At 44.3% G+C, this 22,465-nt stretch overlaps 1 protein-coding gene across 1 annotated transcript in view; it reads right to left on the bottom strand.

Annotated features, from left to right (window-relative positions):
- Window positions 1-22,014, bottom strand: part of FRMPD3 (FERM and PDZ domain containing 3) — a 31,560-nt gene extending 9,546 nt beyond the window's left edge. Inside the window, exons 1-2 of the mRNA XM_027089528.1 lie at window positions 21,808-22,014; window positions 14,327-14,471 (exon numbers count right to left, since the gene is read on the bottom strand). Coding sequence (XP_026945329.1) covers window positions 14,327-14,471; window positions 21,808-22,014 — 352 coding nt within the window. The remainder of the gene's footprint in view (window positions 1-14,326; window positions 14,472-21,807) is intronic.
- Window positions 22,015-22,465: the final 451 nt, after the last annotated feature.

The following is a 22,465-nucleotide window of genomic DNA, read 5'->3' as shown; positions in this document are numbered from 1 at the left end:
GAATAGACAACGAATCATCCCAAATTAAGGAGGTGGACTTTGAGAGCAAGATTTATTATTTTTTCCCCTTTTCCTCTTTTTGTGAGTGTGTATGTGTATGATTCTGTGGGAGATTTTGTCTATATAGCTTTGCTTTCACCATTTGTCCTAGGGTTCTATCCGTCTGTTTCTTTTTTAATTAAAAATATTTTTTTCTTAATAATTATTTTTTTATTTTAATAACTTTATTTTATTTTACCTTACTTTATTTTCTTTTATCCCCTTTCTTCCTTCCTTTTTTTATTTTTTATTTTTTTGCAGTACACGGGCCTGTCACTGTTATGGCTTCTCCCGTTGTGGAGTACAGGCTCCAGACGTGCAGGCTCAGTGGCCATGGCTCACAGGCCCAGCCACTCCGCGCCATGTGGGATCTTCCTGGACCGGGGCATGAACCCGTGTCCCCTGCATCGGCAGGCGGACTCTCAACCACTGCGCCACCAGGGAAGCCCTCTTTCTTTCCTTCTTTCTTTCTTTCTACTTTTTCTCCTTTTATTCTGAGCCGTGTGGATGAAAGGCTCTTGATGCTGCAGCCAGGAGTCAGTGCTGTGCCTCTGAGGTGGGAGAGCCAACTTCAGGACACTGGTCCACAAGAGACCTCCCAGCTCCACATAATATCAAATGGCGAAAATCTCCCAGAGATCTCCATCTCAACACCAACACCCAGCTTCACTCAACGACCAGCAAGCTACAGTGCTGGACACCCTATGCCAAACAACAAGCAAGAGAGGAACACAACCCCACCCATTAGCAGAGAGGCTGCCTAAAATCATAATAAGTCCACAGACACTCCAAAACACACCACCAGACGTGGACCTGCCCACCAGACGACAAGATCCAGCCTCATCCACCAGAACACAGACACTAGTCCCCTCCACCAGGAAGCCTACACAAATCACTGAACCACCTTTAGCCACTGGGGACAGACACCAAAAACAACGGGAACTTTGAAGCTGCAGCCTGCAAAAAGGACACCCCAAACACAGTAAGATAAGCAAAATGAGAAGTAAGAAAAACACATAGCAGATGAAGGAGAAAGATAAAAACCCACCAGACCTAAAAATGAAGAGGAAATAGGCAGTCTACCTGAAAAAGAATTCAGAGTAATGATAGTAAAGATGATCCAAAATCTTGGAAATAGAATAGAGAAAATGCAAGAACATTTAACAAGGACCTAGAAGAACTAAAGATGAAACAAGCAATGATGAACAACACAATAAATGAAATTAAAAATACTCTAGAAGGGATCAATAGCAGAATAACTGAGGCAAAAGAACATATAAGTGACTTGGAAGATAAAATCGTGGAAATAACTACTGCAGAGCAGAATAAAGAAAAAAGAATGAAAAGAACTGAGGACAGTCTCAGAGACCTTTGGAACAACATTAAACGCACCAACATTCAAATTATAGGGGTTCCAGAAGAAGAAGAGAAAAAGAAAGGGACTGAGAAAATATTTGAAGAGATTATAGTTGAAAACTTCCCTAATATGGGAAAGGAAATAGTTAAGTCCAGGAAGCACAGAGAGTCCCATACAGGATAAATCCAAGGAGAAACACACCAAGACACATATTAATCAAACTGTCAAAAATTAAATACAAAGAAAACATATGAAAAGCAGCAAGGGAAAAACAACAAATAACACACAAGGGAATCCCCATAAGGTTAACAGCTGATCTTTAAGCAGAAACTCTGCAAACCAGAAGGGACTGGCAGGACATATTTAAAGTGATGAAGGAGAAAAACCTACAACCAAGATTACTCTACCCAGCAAGGATCTCATTCAGATTTGATGGAGAAATTAAAACCTTTACAGACAAGCAAAAGCTGAGAGAGTTCAGCACCACCAAACCAGCTTTACAACAAATGATAAAGGATCTTCTCTAGGCAAGAAACACAAGAGAAGGAAAAGACCTACAATAACAAACCCAAAACAATTAAGAAAATAGGAATAGGAACATTAATTACCTTAAACGTAAATGGATTAAATGCTCCCACCAAAAGACACAGAATGGCGGAATGGATACAAAAACAAGACCCATATATATGCTGTCTACAAGAGACCCACTTCAGACCTAGAGACACACACAGACTAAAAGTGAGGGGATGGAAAAAGATATTCCATGCAAATGGAAACCAAAAGAAAGCTAGAGTAGCAATTCTCATATCAGACAAAATAGACTTTAAAATAAAGGCTACTAGAAGAGACAAAGAAAGACACTACATAATGATAAAAAGATCGATCCAAGAAGAAGATATAACAATTGTAAATATTTATGCACCTAACATAGGAGCACCTCAATACATAAGGCAAATACTAACAGCCATAAAAGGGGAAATCGACAGTAACACATTCATAGTAGGGGACTTTAACACCCCACTTTCACTAATGGACATATCATTCAAAATGAAAATACATAAGGAAACACAAGCTTTCACTGATACGTTAAACAAGATGGACTTCATTGATATTTATAGGACATTCCATCCAAAAACAACAGAATACACATTTTTCTCAAGTGCTCATGGAACATTCCCCAGGATAGATCATATCTTGGGTCACAAATCAAGCCTTGGTAAATTTAAGAAAATTGAAATTGTATCAAGTATCTTTTCCGACCACAACACTCTGAGACTAGATATCAATTACATGAAAAGATCTGAAAAAAATACAAACACATGGAGGCTAAACAATACACTACTTAATAACGAAGTGATCACTGAAGAAGTCAAAGAGGAAATGAAAAAACACCTAGAAACAAATGACAATGGAGACACGACGACCCGAAACCTATGGGATGCAGCAAAAGCAGTTCTAAGAGGGAAGTTTATAGCAATACAATCCCATCTTAAGAAACAGGAAACATCTCGAATAAACAACCTAACCTTGCACCTAAAGCAATTAGAGAAAGAAGAACAAAAAAACCCCCAAAGTTAGCAGAAGGAAATAAATCATAAAAATCAGATCAGAAATAAATGCAAAAGAAATAAAGGAAACAATAGCAAAGGTCAATAAAACTAAAAGCTGGTTCTTTGAGAAGATAAACAAAATTGATAAACCATTAGCCAGACTCATCAAGAAAAAAAGCGAGAAGACTCAAATCAATAGAATTAGAAATGAAAAAGGAGAAGTAACAACTGACACTGCAGAAATACAAAAGATCGTGAGAGATTACTACAAGCAACTCTATGCCAATAAAATGGACAACCTGGAAGAAATGGACAAATTCTTAGAAATACACAACCTACCAAGACTGAATCAGGAAGAAATAGAAAATATGATCAGACCAAACACAAGCACTGAAATTGAAACTGTGAATAAAAATCTTCCAACAAACAAAAGCCCAGGACCACATGGCTTCACAGGCAAATTCTATCAAACATTTAGAGAAGAGCTAACACCTATCCTTCTCAAACTCTTCCAAAATATAGCAGAGGGAGGAACACTCCCAAACTCATTCTACGCGGCCACCATCACCCTGATACCAAAACCAGACAAGGATGTCACAAAGAAAGAAAACTACAGGCCAATATCACTGATGAGCATAGATGCAAAAAACCTCAACAAAATACTAGCAAACAGAATCCAACAGCACATTAAACAGATCATACACCATGATCAAGTGGGGTTTATTCCAGGAATGCAAGGATTCTTCAATATACGCAAATCAATCAAGGTGATACACCATATTAACAAATTGAAGGAGAAAAACCATATGGTCATCTCAATAGATGCAGAGAAAGCTTTCAACAAAATTCAAGACCCATTTATGATAAAAACCCTCCAGAAAGTAGGCATAGAGGGAACTTTGCTCAACATAATAAAGGCCATATATGACAAACCCACAGCCAACATCGTCCTCAATGGTGAAAAACTGAAAGCATTTCCACTAAAATCAGGAACAAGACAAGGTTGCCCACTCTCACCACTGTTATTCAACATAGTTTTGGAAGTTTTAGCCATAGCAATCATAGAAGAAAAGGAAATAAAAGGAATCCAGATCGGAAAAGAAGAAGTAAAGCTGTCACTGTTTGCAGATGACATGATACTATACATAGAGAATCCTAAGGAAGCTACCAGAAAACTACTAGAGCTAATCAATGAATTCGGTAAAGTAGCAGGATACAAAATTAATGCACAGAAATCTCTGGCATTCCTATACACTAATGATGAAAAACCTGAAAGTGAAATCAAGAAAACACTCCCATTTACCACTGCAACAAAAAGAATAAAATATCTAGGAATAAACCTACCTAAGGAGACAAAAGACCTGTATGCAGAAAATTATAAAACACTGATGAAAGAAATGAAGGATGATACAAATAGATGGAGAGATATACCATGTTCTTAGATTGGAAGAATCAACATTGTGAAAATGACTCTACTACCCAAAGCAATCTACGATTCAATGAAATCCCTATCAAGCTACCACTGGCATTTTTCACAGAACTAGAACAAAAAATTTCACAATTTGTATGGAAACACAAAAGACCCCGAATAGCCAAAGTAATCTTGAAAATGAAAAACGGAGCTGGAGGAATCAGACTCCCTGACTTCAGACTATACTACAAAGCTACAGTAATCAAGACAGTATGGTACTGGCACAAAAACAGAAAGATAGATCAATGGAACAGGATAGAAAGCCCAGAGATAAACCCACACACATATGGTCACCTTATCTTTGATAAAGGAGGCAGGAATGTACAGTGGAGAAAGGACAGCCTCTTCAATAAGTGGTGCTGGGAAAACTGGACAGGTACATGTAAAAGTATGAGATTAGATCACTCCCTAACACCATACACAAAAATAAGCTCAAAATGGATTAAAGACCTAAATATAAGGCCAGACACTATAAAACTCTTAGAGGAAAACACAGGCAGAACACTCTATGACATAAATCACAGCAAGATCCTTTTTGACCCACCTCCTAGAGAAATGGAAATAAAAACAAAAGTAAACAAATGGGACCTAATGAAAGTTCAAAGCTTTTGCACAGCAAAGGAAACCATAAACAAGACCAAAAGACAACCCTCAGAATGGGAGAAAATATTTGCAAATGAAGCAATTGACAAAGGATTAATCTCCAAAATTTACAAGCAGCTCATGCACCTCTATAACAAAAAAACAAACAACCCAATCCAAAAATGGGCAGAAGACCTAAATAGACATTTCTCCAAAGAAGATATAGACTGCCAACAAACACATGAAAGAATGCTCAACATCATTAATCATTAGAGAAATGCAAATCAAAACTACAATGAGATATCATCTCACACCAGTCAGAATGGCCATCATCAAAAAATCTAGAAACAATAAATGCTGGAGAGGGTGTGGAGAAAAGGGAACACTCTTGCAGTGCTGGTGGGAATGTGAATTGGTACAGCCACTATGGAGAACAGTATGGAGGTTCCTTAAAAAACTACAAATAGAACTACCATATGACCCAGCAATCCCACTACTGGGCATATAGCCTGAGAAAACCATAATTCAAAAAGAGTCATGTACCAAAATGTTCATTGCAGCTCTACTTACAATAGCCAGGAGATGGAAACAACCTAAGTGTCCATCATCGGATGAATGGATAAAGAAGATGTGGCACATATATACAATGGAATATTACTCAGCTATATAAAGAAACGAAATTGAGCTATTTGTAATGAGGTGGATGGACCTAGAGTCTGTCATACAGAGTGAAGTAAGTCAGAAAGAGAAAGACAAATACCGTATGCTAACACATATTGTGGAATTTAAGAAAAAAAATGTCATGAAGAACCTAGGGGCAAGACGGGAATAAAGACACAGACGTACTAGAGAATGGACTTGAGGATATGGGGAGGGGGAAGGGTAAGCTGTGACAAAGTGAGAGAGCGGCATGGAACTATATACACTACGAAATGTAAATTATATAGCTAGTGGGAAGTGGCCGCATAGCACAGGGAGATCAGCTAGGTGCTTTGTGACCACCTAGAGGGGTGGGATAGGGAGGGTGGGAGGGAGGGAGACGCAAGAGGGAAGAGATGTGGGAACATATGTATATGTATAACTGATTCACTTTGTTATAAAGCAGAAACTAACACACCATTGTAAAGCAATTATACTCCAATAAAGATGTAGAAAAAAAAAAGAGAAATCTATAGAATATGTCACCTAACAGTAGCAGAATATACATTCTGCTTAAGTACACCTGAAACATTCTCCAGGACAGACCATATGTTAGGTCATAAAATAGACCTCAATGAATTTAAAAGGAATGTAATCATATAAAGTATGTTTTTTAAGCACAACAGAATTAAATTAGTAATTAATAACAGAAGGAAATTTGCGAAATTCATATATGCGTGGAAATTAAATAAAACATTCCTAAATAACCAATGGGTCAAAAGAGGAATCAAAGGAAATTCAAAAATACTTGGACATGAATGAAAATGAAGACAGTATATGAAAACTTATGAGATCTAACTAATGTAGGGTTTAGAGGGAAATTTATAAACACCTACATTTAAAAAAGAAGAAGGATTTCACATCAATTACCTGACCTTCCACCTTACAAAACTTGAAAAAGAAGAGCGAACTATGGGAATTCCCTGGTGGTCCAGTGCTTAGGACTCGACGCTCTCAGTGCTGTGGCTCAGGTGTAGTCCCTGGTCAGGGAACTAAGATCCTGCAAGCCACACAGCGCAGCCAAAAACAAAACAAAACAAAACAAAACAAAACAAAACAAAGCAAACAAAAAAACAAACTAAACCTAAAACAAAGCAAGCAGAAGGAAATAAATAATAAAGTATAGAGGATACAAAAATGGAGAAAAATAAATGAAACTAATAGTTGGTTCTTTGAAAAGATCAATAATAATAACAAACCTTTAGCTGTACAGACCAGGTAAAAAAGAGAAGATTCAAATTACTAAAATCAGGAATGAAAGAAGGGACATCACTGCTGACTCTACAGGTATGGAATCATTTATAAGGTGAATATTTTGCATAAGCTTATGCCAACAAATTAGATAACCTGAGATAAAATGGACAAATTCCTAGAAATATACAAATTACCAAAACTGACTTAAGAAGACAGAAAGTCTGAATAGGCCAATAACAGGAAGATAAACTGAATTAGTAATTAACTCTCCCCAAATCAATCAATCAAGTCAGCCAGTCAGTCAGTCAGTCTGTCAGTCCAGGCCCAAATGGCTTCACTGGTGAATTTTGTCAAATGCTCAAAGAAGCATTTATAGTAAATTTTCAAAAACCCTTCCAAGAAATAGAAAAGGAAGGGATACTTCTCAACTCATTTTGTGATGCCAATATTACCTTGCTACCATAACCAGACAAAGACATCACAAGAAAACTACAGACCAATATTTCTTATGAATTTAGATACAAAATATAGATCTCAACAAAATACTAGCAATCTGAATCCAGAAACATATACCAAGAATTATACACCATGACCAAGTGGGATTTACTGCAGGAATGCAAGGTTGATTTAACATCCAAAAATCAATTAATATAATATACTATGTTAATAGAACAGAGGACAAAAGCCACATGATCATCTCAATAGACACAGAAAAATCACTTGACAAAGTCCAACACCTTTCATGATAAAACTCGACAAAATAAAAGGGAACTTCCTCCACACGATAAAGGTTAACTATAAAAAACCAAAGCTGGGCTTCCCTGGTGGTGCAGTGGTTAAGAATCCACCTGCCAATGCAGGGGACATGGGTTCGAGCCCTTGTCCGGGAAGATCCCACATGCCGCAGAGCAACTAAGCCCGTGTGCCACAACTACTGAGCCTGTGCTCTAGAGCCTGCAAGCCACAACTACTGAACCCGTGTGCCACAACTACTGAAGCCCATACGCCTAGAGACCGTGCTCCGCAACAAGAGAAGCCACCGCAATGAGAAGCCTGCGCACCTCAATGAAGAGTAGCCCCCGCTCACCGCAACTAGAGAAAGCCCGTGCACAGCAACGAAGACCCAACACAGCCATAAATAAATAAGCAAACAAATAAATAAATAAAAACAAAGCTTAACATCATACTTGATGGTGAAAGACTGAAAACTTTCCCCCTAAAATAAGGAAAAGTCCAGGATTTCCATTTTAACCACTTCTATTCAACACCATACTTGGATTTCTAGCCAGGACAATTAGACAGTAAAATGAAATACAGTCATCTAGACTGGAAAGGAAGAAGTAAAACTATCTCTATTTGTAGATGACATGATCTTATATAAAGAAAAATCCCAAGGAATCCACTAATAAGCTATTAGAACTAATAATCTCAGCAAGGTTACATACAGGATAAAAGCTTAATATACAAAAATCAATTGTATTTTTATGCACTAGCAATAAACAATCTAATTGTAAAATTAGGAAACAATTCTATTTATAATAGCATCAAAAAGAATAAAATACTTAGGTATAAATTTAATAAAAGAAGTACAAGACTTGTATACTGGAAACTACAAAACATTTGTGAAAGAAATTTGAAGAAGATTTAAATAAATGGAAAGACTCTATGTTCATGGACTGGAGGACTTAATATGGCTAAGATGGCAATACTTCCCAAATTGATCTATAGATTCAACACAGTCCCTATCAGAATCCCAGCTGACTTTGTAGAAACTGATAAGGTAATTCAAAATTTCACATGGAATCACAAGAGACCCAGAATAACCAAAACAATCTTAAAAAGAAGAACAAAGCAGGAGGACTCATACGTCCCAATTTAAAAACTTAACTACGAAGCAATGGTAATCAAAACTGTGGTACTGGCATAAGACTTAGACATTATAGGTTATATGGAATAGAACTGAGAGTCCAGAAATAAACTCTCTTTTATGGTCAAATAGCCCAATTTAAAAATGAGCAAAGGATTTGAATAGATATTTCACAAAAAAAGATATGCAAATGACCGATAAGCACACGAAAAGATGCTCAACATCACTAATTATTATGGAAATGCAAATCAAAACTACAGTGAGATACCACTTCACATCCGCTACAATGGATATAATAAAAAAGATGAACAATACATGTGTTGGCGAGGATATGTTGAAATTGTAACCCTCCAACATTTCTGATGGGAATGTAAAATGATGCAGTCACTTTGGAAAACAGTTTGCAGTTTCTCAAAATTAAACATAGAACAGCAATCTTACTCCTAGATATAAATACCCAGTAGGAATGAAAAAATGTGTCCCTACAAAAACTTGTACATCAATGTTTATAACATCATTATTCATAACAGCCAAAAGGTGGAAACAACCCAAATGTCCATCAGTTGACGAATGGATAAACAAAATGTGGTCTATCCATACAAAGGAATATTATTAGTCAACAAAAAGAAATGAAGTACTGATACATGCTGCAACATGGATGACCCTTGAAAATATTATGCTAAGTGAAAAAAACCAAGCTACAAAAAGACCATATATTATATAATTCCATTTATACAAAATGTCCAGAATAGGCAAAGCTATAGAGACAGAAAAGTCAATTAGTGGTTGCTTAGGGCTGGGTGGGGGAATGGGAATGAGTGCTAATGGGTACAGAGTTTGTTTTAGAAGGGGTGTAAACATTCTAAAACTAAATTGTGGCAAGGGGCTTCCCTGGGGGCGCAGTGGATGAGAATCTGCCTGCCAATGCAGGGGACATGGGTTCGAGACCTGGTCCGGGATCCCACATGCCACGGAGCAACTAAGCCCGTTGCTACTGAGCCTGCGCTCTGGAGCCAGCGAGCCACAACTACTGAAGCCCGCACACCTAGAGCCCATGCTCCGCAACAAGAGAAGCCACCACAATGAGAAGCCTGCGCACTGCAATGAAGAGTAGCCCCCGGTCGCCGCAACTAGAGAAAGCCTGCGACCCAACACAGCCAAAAATAAACAAACAAACAAATAAATAAACAAATTTATTTTTTTTAAAATGTGGCAAGGGGCTTCCCTGGTGGCGCAGTGGTTGAGAGTCCGCCTGCCGATGCAGGGGACAGGGTTCGTGCCCCAGTCTGGGAGGATCCCACATGCCGCGGAGCGGCTGGGCCCGTGAGCCATAGCCGCTGGGCCCGCGCGTCCGGAGCCTGTGCTCCGCAACGGGAGAGGCCACAGCAGTGAGAGGCCCACGTACCAAAAAAAAAAAAAAAAATGTGGCAAGGATTGTACAACCCTGTGAATATATTAAATATACTCAAAAACACTGAGTTGTGAACTTTAAATGGGTGAATTCTATGGCTTAGAAATTATGTCTAAATAAAGTTATTTTTTTTAATAAAAAGCACAGCCCTGGGTACATGATGAACTCCCAATCATTATAAAAAGAGCAAAAATGTGCTCTGTACTTGAAAGGACCTTATGGGGTTTATCTCACACGAGCCTGTCAATCCCTCATGAGGCAGGAACTATTATTATCCTCATGATCACACAGCTGGGACATGGCAGAGCAGGGACTGGAACCCAAGTCTTTCTGACTTCAGATCCCAACCCCTGCTGTTTTCCATAAGCCATGTTGCCTCTCTATACAGTCAATGTAACCACACTGAGTGGGTTCAGTTTAGATCATAGTGGCTGTATCTAGGGAACTCTGGGTCAGCTGGGGGAGTAGTATGTAATGACCTCTGTGCCTTAGGTAAGAAGTGCTCTAGGGGAGCACTGAGCCAGGAGCACAAACTATCAGTTCAGGAAGTCTACCCGCAGGCACTGTCCATGGGTCCTCGCCATGTACCCGTGCTAACTCCCTGTGACACAGCTGAACAATCAGCATAGCCAGCCTGGCAATAAGCTGCCATCCGAGGTGGCTCCCATGGGCGTGTCCAATAAGCAGGTGGTGACTTCTCTCAGACAAGATCTGGAAGTCTAACGGTGGCTTCCCTCCCTGCAAGACGGAAACATCTCCCAGCATCAGGTTATCAAGGCCAGGTGATGCGCAGCCTGCCACTCGGTATTGTGATTTGCAGATCCAAGAAGCAGCATGGGGCTGTGTGGAGGAGAAAATGTGCCTGGAAAAGCCCAAATCTCCTCTGGACAGAAGGTTAGAAATGCCAGTAAAGCCAGGTGCGGTAGGCTGATGGCTGGGACAGCATGCCTCTCAGATTGTGAATCTGCTGTAAATTGCTCATCAGCTTTCCCCAAGAGGGATGCCCTAGTCTATCGCTCTGTACTCAGCCACTCGGCAGGCTGACTTAAAAGAAATGCTTGCAAAGAAACAGGACGGTGATCCAAGTAGATCAGCATATATATATGCTCAAATATATATCGCACACACACACACGCACACACACACACACAGCACGATGTTGACCCAACCAGCTTTCTATTACTTGGCCTTGCTGTATTCTATAGTCCGATGATCATTACTGGTTATAATGACCTAGAAGACTTGGAATACGTTCATGTTCTTTCTGAATCATCATTAAAAAAAAAAGAGTCTGTTATGTTCAGTCTAGCTTTACCACTCTGCATGTTGTGGAGTTTTAACTTCATGAAAATCAGTAAGCCACGCATGGGCTATGTAGTAGCCTTTAACCAATATTCAATTCACTAGACCAAACTGTTTTCTAACCATGGGAGAAAATGTAGAGTGAGTTCCTCCAACTGTGGTCCCAGTTGGGGCCCCCAAAGCCTTATTTTCCTGGATTTCCCCAGGACACAAGTGAATTCAAGGCTGGAGAGATGGTAGCTGCCTCTGGATTTCCCACCAGCGGTACAGCTGGAGAACTGGTATTTGTCTGAGCCTTTCTCAAGCCCAGGTGTTGTTCTGTTGTGTCAGCTGAATTTCCCCTAAATAAATGCAAATGTACTTACTGCATTGACATTATCCCTTTAATCATCTGTCCGTATTCCCCCACTAGATTGTAAGCTCAGTGAGGGCAAGGACGACGTCTGTTACTCATGGCTCTATCCGCAAGGCCTGGCACATAATGAATAATCGAGAAATAGTTGTTGGGTGAATAAATGAAATACCTACTGTGGGGAAACTACTGATAAAGCCTAAGAGGTAATCCCTTCCATCCCACTTCCCCATTTTCCTTTTGTTTTCTCGGTCTCAAAGGAGAGGTGATGCTTTCCCTTCTCCACTTGTGGGTTTAACAGCATCCTTTTGGCCCAGCCGGCTGAGCATTGAGTTGGCTAGCTGGCAGCCAGCGGCTGCAGAGGAACGAGAGTAGAGGGCCAGCCAGAGAGACCAGGCCCTGAGTAGGCTGGAGTTTTGGCCCCCGAGGGAAAGGCCCCGCTGAGGTTGGCAAGATTCCTGTTTCCGATAGGCCTTTGCCAAACAACAGGTAGCACTGGGGCTTCTGTTCTGATATGAAAGTGCGGGCCAATGGAGGAAACCCATCTCAACTTTGTACCAGGGACTGATGGCCCCTCACTGTAACCTGGGCAGAGGTCTCCTCAGTGGTGCTGCTTGCTGTCCCCCTTGCCCGTCCTTGGGGCCATGGGATAAGATGTGCATACCAGCCCCCGACAAGCGGAGCTGTGAGGCTCACCCTGTCCCACTGGCCAAGAGCACTGGGTGGCTGCTGTTGAACCCAGCATCTAACAGTCCCAAATGCCACACATCTGGGCCCCAAGCGTGGACTCAGGGCCTTGGGGAAGTGAAGCACTGCAAACAGCAGGGACACCACCGTGGTCCATGTGGCTCCTGTATGGACAGAGAGGCCTTGTGCTAGAGGCAGCCTGAGCCCCCGTCACTCTGCAGGCCCAAGGAGGCTCTCAGGAATCAGGGAGGGGCTCTAAAGCCATGCCCGTTATTTCTAGAAGTCTCCTTTCCAGGCTGCAACACCTCCAAGAGAAATCAATTTGCCTTTGGAACAGCTTCCCTTTTCCCTTTCTCCCTCTCTATCCTGCTCAGTAAGAGGTATCATTGGGTGTGATGACAGAGAGGAAGACCACAGGGGACACTGACAAAGCTAATGCCGGCCTTGCTTTCCTTTGGCCATCTGAGATTTGATAGTACAGATGGCCACCGCTTCAGAGCTATTCACCTGGAGGCGTGTGGCAGCTCAGCCCCTGGGCTCCTTCTATTCTAAGTCAGTTCCTTTGCTTCTCTATGTGAAGCCTCCTTCATATGCTTTGAGGCCACCTATCCTTTCCCACATCTGTGGTGGATTGCCTTCTAATTCCTGTGGACGTGACGAGATGTAAACGTGGGCCTGTCACGACGTTTGTGATGAAGAGATCATGAGGTGAGAGGGTGGGTGTAGGTACACGGCCCACGGGGTGCTGGTCATCCATCAGGAGTGTGTTTCTAGGGGCTTCACTGGCGGTCCAGTGGTTAGGACTCCGCGCTTCCACTGCAGGGGGCCCTGCAGGTTCGATCCCTGGTCGGGGAACTAAGATCTTGCAAGCTGTGCAGCATGGCCCCCCACCACCAAAAAAAAAAAAGGAGTGTTTCTACTCTCAAACTCCTCGCTCTAGATCACATGGGACCACGCCGTAAACCAAGACAGCTTTGAAGAGAGAAGAAAGAGTCAAGCAGCAAGGCAAGTGGATGGAGCCATCAGCACGTGAGGAGGGTGACTCCTGGGTGGTCAGTCTCAGCTTCCACCCGTGATGTTTGGGTGCAGGGATGGGGAAAGCCTCGGGTCTAATACGTAGAGTACCTGTTCTTTGGGTCTCCCCCTTCTCCTCCTACCCTGGTTCGGGGCAGCAGCATCTGGACTGGGCCGATTTGTCCTGAGGCCCCTGTTTGTGTCACCACCAGGACAGCCCTGAGGGGTGGCTGTACTGAGTTGCCTAACTGGGAAGCCTTCTGTTTGGGGGCAGCACTTGACCCTGTTTGTTCTCAGTGATCGTCCCCTCCTATCTCCAAGCCTCCTGCTGGATTGCATTCTGGGCCTGCACAGCCTTTCCTATCCCAGCCTTCCATGGCCTCTTACTTCAGGCAGCTCTGTCAATGCCGACTCTGATGGACAAAGAAAGGTTTTAGCTTCAGTTTCCACCTCCACTTTCAACTAAGCCAGAACACCCGTGCATCTCTCTTAGATCACTGTAGCTCTAAAGCTTTGCCTTAGATCCAATGCAATTCTCGAATTGGCTCTACGTATTGCTCGTTTGCTATTTTTATCTTACGTTCCTTGATCAACTAAGACACAAGGTATTGTCACAGGCATCCTTTGTGGGACAGGCCCATCTGAAGGCCAGCTGTCTTTTCCACTGTCTTGTGCCACGTAGGACGCAGTGGTACAGCATGGGCTCCTGGTAAACCAGGCGCTGGCAGAATGGGGTGAGCATTCCATGTCTCCAGGGTCCAAAGGGCCTCTGTTACACTGAAAACCGAGACTCAGCCCTACCTGCCTTGATCATTGGAGGTGGGAGAGGCTGGCTAGCAGGCCTGGAGAAGACCATCTTCCTGGAATCCAGCAGGAGGCGGCAGTACCCCGCAATCAGGCAGGCAAAGTTGGTGGCTTCGGGCCACTCCATCAACAGCACCAGAGGCTGGGGGAGACATGGGAGGAAATGTGAAGACACAGGAAGGAGCAGAGCAGGTGCGTGTCCAACAGAACAACAGCAAAGGCAAGATGACTTGCATAGTTATGAGAACATACTTTCTGAACCCCAAATTAAGGCACATAGCCTGACAAATAATTTCTTCTGATTTGAGAATTCATTTATAGTAAATTCTTACCCAGGTATCAAAACTAAATCAACCTTTAATTACACATTTAATGAACCACTTTTACTGAAAAAGACTAAAATATAACATCACATGACTGCTGTGTGGCTGTTTGGGTTTTTTGGGGCTCAGCAGATGTGCAGGCCTGCCGGGAGAGCAGGGCTGAACCTGGGAGTCTAGGCTAGGTTGGGGAACATCCTTGACAGGAAGTTCCTCAAGTGCACAAGCTATCTCTTGCTCATCGCTATAACCTGTTATGGTACCCAGAACAGCCCCCCGGACATGGACACTCTGTGCAACCTGGTTCTCACTGTGTCTTCTGGGCCACAAAGTCTTTATGGTCTGCAGTCCTGCTCAGACCTTCATGCTCTCCCCCCCGTTTTCCTCTGTTTCCCAAAGTGCTCTCACGATGTTAACTGGTGCTCCTTAAAAGAGTTCCTTGGTCAAATACGTGGTGAAATGCTGAGTTAAACAAAGCTATGCAGATAGTTATACTTATGGGAATTCTCAGATCCTTTAATATATTAACGTGCACTGTGAAACTTCCAGAGGGCTTTAGTATTCCAACTTTTTCCAATTATTTGATGGAAAAATCTATTTTCATAGAACATCTCATGGTAGTAGGGTTGCTTTTTCTGTTTTGTCTTGTTTAACCCACGTTGGAAAATACTAGCATACCCTGTTGACTTCTGTTCCTGACCGTAAATCAGTCAAATTAATCTTGGCGTTAGCTAGTTGACTGCTTCAGAGACCTGGCAACGATATACCCAAAAAATCAGTACCTTTTTAAGAAACCTTCCCAATATCTGCATTGTAATTTTATGGTTTGAAAATAAATCTGGGTCAGACTGAAGTCAGCCATGAGAGTATTCTCCCTGCCATAGGGCAGTGGCCTCCAGATAAAGACCACTGAAGACTGGCTGAAGAGGGAGCCATGGGGTCGTGGCGCATCTCGTCTTTTGAGGGTTCCCGGACCAGGCATTAAGAGCTAAAAGAATTAAGAGCAGGGAATGAGTCTCTTCTCTGACTAGTGAGGGGTGAGGAGTGAGGTGAGGGGTGATTAGGGCCCCCACTAGGGTACTGGCAGTAAAAAGGGACATAATGAAGACTTGATGGAACTTGGTCACCAACTAGACTAGCCTTCTTTGGCTGGATCATCACCTTGGGAACAATTGTGAATCCAAACCAGCTCAGCTTTTAGCTAAAGTTGTACCAGTTTTCTTTGCTATTTCTCAGGATCCTGACACGTAGCTTGAGTTGAATATTTTCAGTTCATATAGACCATGGGTTGGCAAACTTTTTCTGCAAAGGGCTAAATCGTAAATATTTTAGGCCTTGTGGGACACACGGGCTGTGTTGCAAGACCTCTGCTATTGTAGTGTGAGAAAAGCCATAGATCATCTGTAAGCTAAACAAATGGATGTGACGGTATTCTAAGAAAACTGTTTCCAGAAATAAGCAGTGGCGGGTCAGGTTTGGTTCATGGGCCATAGTTTGCCACCTGATCTAAGAGAAAAGCTTCTTTCCAGTTTAATACAATTGTCTGTATTCATTTTCACACCTCTCAGCTTGTTTCATTTGTCAACAGTGATCTCCTTGTCCACTGGAAATTCTTCTCTTGGCTTCTGTTTCTGTGAGGTGACACTGTGCTCTGGTTCTATAATCTCTGACCACCTCCATCTCTGTCTCTCTCTTCTTGTGCAACCTCCCCACTCGATGTCCCAGGCTCAGTGCTCAGCCCTCAGTTCTCCACGAGGGCATCAACTTTCACTTTTGAGCTGGGGATCCCAAAGTCACCATCTCTAGTCTATTTCCCCCTTGAACTCTTCCTATCTCAGAGCTCGTACAGTGCTGGGTCTATATCGTACAATCTTGTGCTGGATCGAATCCTCTCTTGAGTTGTTTAATAGTTATTGTTCATCCAATTCTACAGCACGCCACGGTAAGGCATTCGGATTCTGCCCCACAGGCAATGAGTTAGCGATGCTCCTATGGAACTCATTCAATACCATCAGGAAAAAAAAGGAACCATCCATACTCGGAAGAGCAATGTCTCCTTTCTCCAGTGAGAAAGGGACCAGGGATGAGAGGTTACCTTTGGGTCATCATTTGGAAGGGGCAGAGGGGATGTCTGTACCTCCAGTTAATGCATGCTTCTTAATCACAACAGAATGGTCAACTCTGGGTACAACAAAGTAGAGACAGAAGGGGAATAGAATGGGGGTGGGGGAGAATAAGATGCCCTTCCTTTCTGCCTCACCCCCTACCACCAATGACAGAGGTTTGGGTATGGATAGCTGCTACCGCCATTACTATGAGGTCCCAAGACCTGCTAAGCTGGCCTCCAGAGCGTTCACAGACATCATGGCCGTCACTGCTGCCACTGCTTTATTTCGGACCCTCAACATCTTCCTCCAAGGCCAAAACTTCTCAAGGTATATGTGAATGCGTCACAAGTGTGCTGAGATCCTGAGCCCCTCGGCTTCTGGGTCCTGTTGCCTCTGGCCACAAGGTGCCTCATCTGTTTATTCCAGTGGGTCGTACAAATTGTGGCATTTTCATGATATGGAAAAGGTGGGGACACACTAACCTCAAGACCTTCAGTAGCCTCCTGATCGGCCTCTCTGCTTCTAGGCTCTACCCACTTCACCTCCATATTGCTGCCTGAGTGTCTTCCTAAAACACAACTCTCACTTAAAATCTTTAATAGCACATCACCTAAAACCCACTGCGTTCCAACATCACACAAAGCCTCTTGTGACCCAACCTATAGCTCCAAGCATATCTCCCACTAACTCTGCCCTCCTCCCGCCACCGTCCCTCACCGTATGCTCCAGCAACACCACCTCATTTACAGGGTGCTAGAGAGGCCTTGTCGTTTTACCCATTCATACCTTAACCTATGTTGTTCCCTCTGACTGAAATGCTCCCGTGCTCCACTCTGTCCACCCAGCAAGCTGCTACGCACTGGCTAGATGGCTCATGGACCACGCGACCCGTTGGGATGTGCAGCTGTGCATCCCAGAATGGGGCCAACGCAGGTCCTGCCCTCGTGGAGTTTATGAACCATCAGGAAATAAGACATAAATGAAGGGAATTTCCTGGCGGTCCAGTGGTTAGGACTCAGCGCTTTCACTGTGGTGGCCTGGGTTCAATCCCTGGTCGGAGAACTGAGATCCCACAAGCCTCGTGGTGTGGCCAAAAAAAAAAAAAAAAAAAAAAAACAAAGACATAAATGAAATAATCACACAGAGGAATATGATTGCAAGGTATGATAAGCACTATGAAGGAAAAGTAGAGAGACCTACCAGAACACAGAATACCCTGGACTGGGGGATGGGTGGATGGGTGGGTGTGAATGTGTGCATGTGTGACTACTTTGGTTTCAGAAGCTGGAGGGAGCTTCTTTGAGGAAATGGCATTGGCTGACAAACAGAATGAGAGACCACTGGACCAAAGCACAGGCTGACTGGCTGGCTGACTGATGGAGAGACTGATAGACTAGCTGGCTGCAGAGTAGTCTGACTCGCTGATGTCCTTGCTGACGAGCTGTTTGCAGGACAGGCACAATGCCTCCCAGCCTGACATCCTGACTGGTTAGCCGCCTGGCTGGCTGGTCTGCTGGCCGATGGACAGATCGGAGGCTGAGTGCCTAACTGGCTGATGGACTTAACTGTCTGCCTTCAATTTCCCCTCTTCTCTCTTACCCCCAATACAGCCCAATGTCGGTAATAAAACAGCATGAAGGCAAAACCTTGTGCCCAGAGAGGGCCGAACACAGCCCGAACTGGTTCAGCACAGCACATCAGCAGCCTCTTGTCTGCATCCACCCACAGCCCACTGGGTCCCAGCACCGGCCAAATGCAGCTGGCAAAAGGGACACAGAAGCAATTTTTGCCAGCAGGGGTAAAAATCAAATCAAAGGCAGGCAAGCAAAGAGACTGGATAGGTTTTCTTAGAAACCTTCAGAGACAACATTTTATTTTAAATAGAATTTTAATGATCATGACGTCTAATGTAATGCTTGTCCCGACAGAAAGCACGAGAGCAATGAGGCTCAAACACGAGAAGAGGAGACACACTGGACCGCAAGAGATCCCTTGGGACTTTCCTTTGATGGTTTACTTTCCCCCCTTACGGGCTCCTGTGGTAATGGGGTATGGTAGTGGCCCAGAGCTGTCTCATTCCCAGACTGTGCTGTCTCCTGAAGAGCAAGTAAGCTGAGTGAAAACTGTAACTAAATATGCCCAGGCCATCTTCAAATGGAAAAGGAGAAAAGGAGAATGGAGTTGGAGGCATGGCCAGCCCTGAGAAGGTACAGCAGGCATTAATTTGACATGCTCTAGCCCCATCTCCTTCCTGGGGTGCCCTGGGAGCTCAAACACAGCCAGCACTTTGGGATGCCAGCTAGGGAGGGGACTGGCTTTGGGGTAGCCTTACCTCATGCTAGCATCCCTGAAAACAGGGAAACAAAATCGGAATCCAGGGGTCTGGAGGAGTAAGTGTACAAGATGACGGTCCTTGAGTCCCAGGGGACCGGTACCTTTGAGTTCTTGCCTCCACAGCACTCACTCAGCAAAGTGCAACCTTCTCGTAGCCCCCTCCATGCACCAACACGATGTCCTGTTTATCCTGCGACGTAGGCTCTCACCTCTTCACCCACCCACGATTTGGACCGTCCGTGTGCTGCGTGCGCAGCACTGTCGTTCAGTGCACTCAGGATATAGGCAGCAGGCAGTAAGGGTTACGTATGACTTATGCTTTGTGTGTGCAAGACAGGAATGTGTAAGGGGATACGCGTGCACTCTTAGTGATTCTACGTTTCATCCTCACTCTTTCTTTTCCATTACCACTGCTATTCCTCCAGCTCAGGCCCTGCCCTTGTCACTTCACACCTGCACTAGCACTACGATCCCCTCCCCGCCTCCCTGGCTTGGCACTAGCCTTGCAGACAACCATCTGGTACATTGGTCCCAGTCAGCTTCCATCCTGTCACTCCTCTCTTCAAGGGCCTACAGTGGATTCCCACTAGGATTCTCAATTCCTCAGACTGGCCTTCGAAGCTTTTCACCAGCTTCTTCTGCCCACTGCCAATCTCTCTCCAATCTCTTTTCTCGTTATTCTCCTCTCCAGTCAAGCAACTATGCTTATCGACCTGCACATATGGCTTACTTATTTCTGTGCTTACTCTCTTCCTGTGAACACATCCCACTTCTCCCTGCTAATCCATGCCTATCACTTCAAGATCCAGCTTCAAATACCCTCTTGTGGGAAGCCAGTTCTGGTTAACCCCTTCCTCTTCTTTTGTTCCATGTTCCACACCACACTTACCTACAAAATTTTACTTCATATGAACTTCTCCTCATTGCTGTTTTGCTTCGGAAAAATAACAGGTCTCGTTTGTTGACTACTTACTCTGTGTCAGGCAGTGTCCTAAGACGTTTTACCTACATTTTCTCATTTAATCCTGAAAGACAACCTATGGAGGAAGGCACTCCATTTTGCAGTTGAGGAAATCAGGGTTCACAGAAGTTAAGACACCTTTTCAAGGCCACACAGCTAGGAAGTGGTAGAGCTGGGATTTGAACCTGGTCTGTCTGATTCCAGAACTCCATACATGTTCCAATGTGGTGTGATTAAGGCAGGTCATGTGCCTTTGTGAGTCTCCCCACTAAGAGCGAGACCCCTCCTGGGCAGCATTCATGCCCACAACTGTGGCCAGATCACTCCTAGAAATGAGAATAGTGTTCCTCACTCAGGCAACATCCACTGACCCTGCTTGGGCTGGTTCCTCCCAGAGCTTTGGACCCAGAGGTCAGTGGTTCTCAAACCTGGCTGTACTACAGAATCACCTGGGAAGTGAAAAAGAAATAAATCCTGACGCTCAGGCTGTACCCTGACCAATTAAATCACAATCTCTGGGAGTAGGGTCCAGTCATCTGTATTTTTTAAAAGCTCTCAAGGAAATTCTATTGCGTAGCCAACATTGAGAATCACTCGTAGAACATAGGAGACTTGGTTGGAAAGGTGTTTCTAGTTTTAAACCCTTTTTATTTCTCAGGAAGCCATATCTCCCCTGCATGTCTTGTCTTTCCTCCCACGCTTCCCTACCTGTCCGTTTGGCTTTTTACCCAGCAACATCTGAGGAGGGCAGCAATCATTGGTTGAGGTAGTGGCCACAAGCCAATGAAATATCAGCTCCGGGCAGGTTCCTAAACCAATGGGAAGCCTGTGAATCACAGGTGGAAAACTTAACATATTAAAGCTTCCTGGGTTTCACAAAGACACAAATAAATAATTTGCTCTTTTAGAGAGAGCAAACGTTCCACCTGTTAATCTGCTAACAATATCTCCCCCCGGGAAATCCTTTAAGAAAGGAAACTTGCACCTCCTCTAAGAGCATCCGCCAGCTGGCAGGCCGGCCTTCCGCCACCCACACTGGTCACTGGGTGTTGAAACAGGAGAGCCATGGAGGAGGCGGCTGACCACGGCTGTCAGACTCTGCACAGGCGACAGCTGCTTGCCAGTCTGAACGAGCTGATCTATGGGAAAGGTTCTAAGATTCGAGAAGAGCTGGACCCTGGGAGGTGAAATGGGGACGAGGTTCTGCCTGCTCCCTGTCTCCCCAGGCCCCCTTGGTTCTGTCCACATACTCAGACACCCTCTCATCCATGGATCCAAGTGTGCACGCCTACGGCAGAGCTCCCTAACTGGCATGCACATATCCCTTCAGCCTCGGGGGCAGCCAGGCGGGGCCTGGGGTGGCCAGAGTCCCCGGGGCTGGTCCATTTAACCCAGTGTCCTGCATGAATATAATTTTCTCTGTGTGCTGTGACACGAGAAAGATTGGGAAGCAATGGCCTGGGAGGTAGCTCCGAGTTCCCCAATCCCCCTGCCCATTGCTGAAAACCTGTCACAGGTTGATCAGACACTTTCTAGCCTTCCCTAGCACCGCCTGATCTTAATATGGGGTCAAGACAGTGTCCCAGAGGGTTGAGAACAGAAAGAAAGATGAGTCCCCAAAGGCCCAGGGTCTGAACCACTTCAGAATCACTGAACCTCACCTAATGGGTTGACACTCTGTTTCTCAAGTTTACTTCTTCCTCTGTTCCCAAGGCCTGTTCCTGGGAAGAAGTAGCCCCTCGAAGCCGCGCTTACCTTGGCATCCATGATGCTGGTCTCCACCCGGGCCACGCCCTGGTTCTCCCGGAACAGCTGGATCTTGCTGATCTTGCTGAACTCGGACAGCACAGTGGTGAGGTTGGTTTTGAGGTCAATAACATGGCTGATGCCGTGACGGGGTCCCACTAGGAGGGTGGTGGCCGACTGCTTCTCATCCTGGTGCCCCAGCGTGGTGGGCAGCATTCAAAGAAAGAAGGGCAGAGGAAGTGAGGAGAGGAGGCGGGAGGAGGAAACAGAAAACAGGCGTTGGACCGGTTCTGCTGGAAGGTCTGGAAACATCTGGAGCTCAGTGCCAGGGCCAGAGGACAACCTCGAGGGGAAAATGGTCTGGGATGCCCCTGTTCTCAGGCCAGGGCCCCGGATCATCGGTCCAAATGGACACATTAGCCTCAGCAGAAGGGAGAGTGAAGAGGGCAGCAGCAGGGCTGGTTCTAGCAAAATCGTCAAATAGGTGAGGTTTATTTTGGTGCCTTGGAAGCACCCTCTTCGTACCAAGCCCCAGGGATTTTCCATTTGTTGCCTCAGGCCACTCAAGGCTCCCACCTGGTGCTCTGTCTGAACAGGTGGCATCCTGTGTTTGGTCTTTACCCTCCCTCACCAACAGCCACTTGAACTTGCACTTCTCGCCTGGTGC

Source organism: Aethalodelphis obliquidens, unplaced genomic scaffold (assembly GCF_003676395.1).
Source record: "Aethalodelphis obliquidens isolate GAN/ISIS:26980383/991018 unplaced genomic scaffold, ASM367639v1 scaffold66, whole genome shotgun sequence".
NCBI lineage: Eukaryota > Metazoa > Chordata > Mammalia > Artiodactyla > Delphinidae > Aethalodelphis > Aethalodelphis obliquidens.
The sequence above is the reverse complement of the archived record's forward strand: the minus strand, read 5'-3'. Positions and strand labels throughout refer to the sequence as shown.